Raw genomic sequence first — 2,500 nt, forward strand, 5'->3', positions numbered from 1 at the left:
AATGCCCCGCGGTTCACGAATGTGATGACGTAACGGTTAGTTAATCGATTAACTATGATAACTGATCATTCACAATTTGTATCCGTTACGGGTGCCAATGGTCAGCTTTAGACGTAAAATGCATCGACCGGGAATCGAACCCGGGCCGCCCGCGTGGCAGGCGAGCATTCTACCACTGAACCATCGATGCTGTTCATGTTACTGCTGGTATGTTATCAAGTAAATCATTAAACATCAATTAAAATGACTAATTATGTGGCCACGTCATAAACAAAGTTGTTGCTTACGTTATTGTATTGATTAAAACTTGATAGACATGTTAAGTTAGCAGAGCGTAGTTTCGATCTACGGACCTCTGGGTTATGGGCCCAGCACGCTTCCGCTGCGCCACTCTGCTGTTGGCAACCAGTCGCTGTATTACGTTGTCACAGCTATGGCTTTCGTAGCATTTTTAACTGTTCCCTAGCAGAAACTTGGTGTCCAGATGGGGTCTGCGTCCGCGATACTCTAATTTTGACTCATTTTTTTGGTCAAGTTTGCGTACTGAATACGGAATCAACTTCCTTAAGTACTTTCGGTTCGTGGTCTGGTACTAGCTTAGTACAAATCCGGTATTATGGACGCAAAAAAGAAGCGAAGCGCTTAAGTCCCTGGTACCAATGTTGGGCTCATTTTTTACTGGTCTCTTGTACGCTAGCACGAAAGCCGAGCGCTACAGCCCGTGGTACGAGTATTATACTCGTCTAATACTGGCCTTTGTTATGTCTAATACGTGCCTAATATGTCCTCAGAATTTTCTGCAAAAATTGGGATTGATGTGGATACAAAAAACCAGTATTAGACTCGTTTTTTCACTGGCCTATGTTCTTACAATTTTTTTGCTTCAATGTTTTTACACCGTTGAGGAGCTTTATTATCAGTTTTGGAGGCTTCAAATACACTGACTTGTATCTTGACTAATCTTCTCTAGTTAATAAATAAATTATAAATGCGGAATAATATTGGTACAATTTTAATAACGTTTTCCGGTTTGCGCATTCAGGCATGATCCAATATTGTTTAGCATCATCCTGGCCTTTCAGACAACAAAATTATTCTCGTCTGCTTTGGAGGAAATCGATTACGTCTAACAGGCACGCAAGGGTAAATCAATACATAACTTTCATTCCTTTTCTTTTCTTTGTACGTGGACATGCAGAATTCTAGCTTAGCAATCAAATAACCTTACTAAAAGAATTGAAAATAATTTAAAAGTAACTGTGAATACAACAGAAAATGGTTTCCCCATACATGGCACTTATATAAAAAACCCGAAATTGGAAAACTGGCAACGCCCATGCTGTTCGTATGAAATTTGTACGTATTTCACAGAAATGCTTGAAGTTCTTCGACAGAGACTCACGTTATTGTTACTGTTCTGAAACGCTAAATTACACTCAGGTTGGATTTCTTATTTAATATTCTACGTCTAGTGCAGTCTTTTGCATTCGTAGTGCAAATTTAACATTACTACTGCAAAGCTTTGAGCAAGTTCAAAAGATTACTGCCACCATGGATCGTGTAGTTGACGATAACGTATTACAACTAACCACGACATAATTCAGCAGTCACACGTTGCAAGAAACATTCAGGTATACTTTTTCTTCAATGTTCTATATTATTATTAAACATTTTCTGTGGTTCTAAATGTTTATCCCTCAGGAAGGAAGACCATTTTGTGAATGGTGTGGAAGATATGTTACGATACAGGAAAATACTGAAAAGACCAAGCCTTCCAAATACAAAGAGCCTTCATTCTTTATCGTACAAACCTTAGAAAGGGCTGTGACAACAATCCATTATGTCTCTACAGCTTTGTGCCCTGTTACTGGTTATCAACGGACCACAAGTTTTTGCTATACCCACCATGTACTACATCAGAAGGCAATTTGAATCCTGCGTGTTGGGGGGCGGGAACATTTAAAAGATTTCACCACCCATTCAATACTTGGCTGGAATACGATGTTCATAATATTATGAATCCAGAGAACAAGCCTGGTAAGTTTCACTTACTTTACGTGCAATTATATTGTAATCTCTAAAATTAATTTTCATGTTGTTATTGCAGTGAGTTTTACGACAGCAAAGCATGTTGTCAAAGAGGCAGCTGCTGGTCGTCCTTTAGCCGAGGCTTTCATTTCCGATTGTGAAAGAACTTGGGGGAAAGGAAAACGTGTCTCACAAAAAAGGAAGAGGTACGGTGATGACAGTGAAGACACCAGTCCGCCTACAGTTGTTACGGCAACCAGAACAAGTTCCGTCATCAACATTATTCAAAGTAATTACATTAAGATATTTTCAAACTTAAAAATTCTAAACTATTTTACAATTCAGGTAGCAAGAGTGGCGAACCAAAGGGCCACAGCAGCGCAAACAGTATAGAATTTCAATATTTGTCGGATGATGACGTGCCTCCATCTTCACAAACAACGGTAAGAAACATATCTGCAAATCCACTTGT

At 39.2% G+C, this 2,500-nt stretch overlaps 1 protein-coding gene and 2 non-coding genes across 3 annotated transcripts in view; 1 reads left to right on the forward strand and 2 right to left on the reverse strand.

The window, feature by feature from the left end:
- Window positions 1–119: 119 nt before the first annotated feature.
- Window positions 120–190, reverse strand: Trnag-gcc (transfer RNA glycine (anticodon GCC)). Its single transcript has one exon. It is a non-coding gene; the product is annotated as a tRNA-Gly (tRNA).
- A 135-nt stretch (window positions 191–325) lies between these two features.
- On the reverse strand, window positions 326–397 carry Trnam-cau (transfer RNA methionine (anticodon CAU)). Its single transcript has one exon. It is a non-coding gene; the product is annotated as a tRNA-Met (tRNA).
- A 1,565-nt stretch (window positions 398–1,962) lies between these two features.
- The window catches only part of LOC130698754 (uncharacterized), a 1,097-nt gene continuing 559 nt past the window's right edge, over window positions 1,963–2,500 (forward strand). Inside the window, exons 1-3 of the mRNA XM_057521439.2 lie at window positions 1,963–2,037; window positions 2,108–2,317; window positions 2,374–2,471. Of these exons, the coding sequence (XP_057377422.1) occupies window positions 2,016–2,037; window positions 2,108–2,317; window positions 2,374–2,471 (330 nt within the window). The 5' untranslated portion in view covers window positions 1,963–2,015. The remainder of the gene's footprint in view (window positions 2,038–2,107; window positions 2,318–2,373; window positions 2,472–2,500) is intronic.

This window comes from Daphnia carinata, chromosome 7 (assembly GCF_022539665.2).
Source record: "Daphnia carinata strain CSIRO-1 chromosome 7, CSIRO_AGI_Dcar_HiC_V3, whole genome shotgun sequence".
NCBI lineage: Eukaryota > Metazoa > Arthropoda > Branchiopoda > Diplostraca > Daphniidae > Daphnia > Daphnia carinata.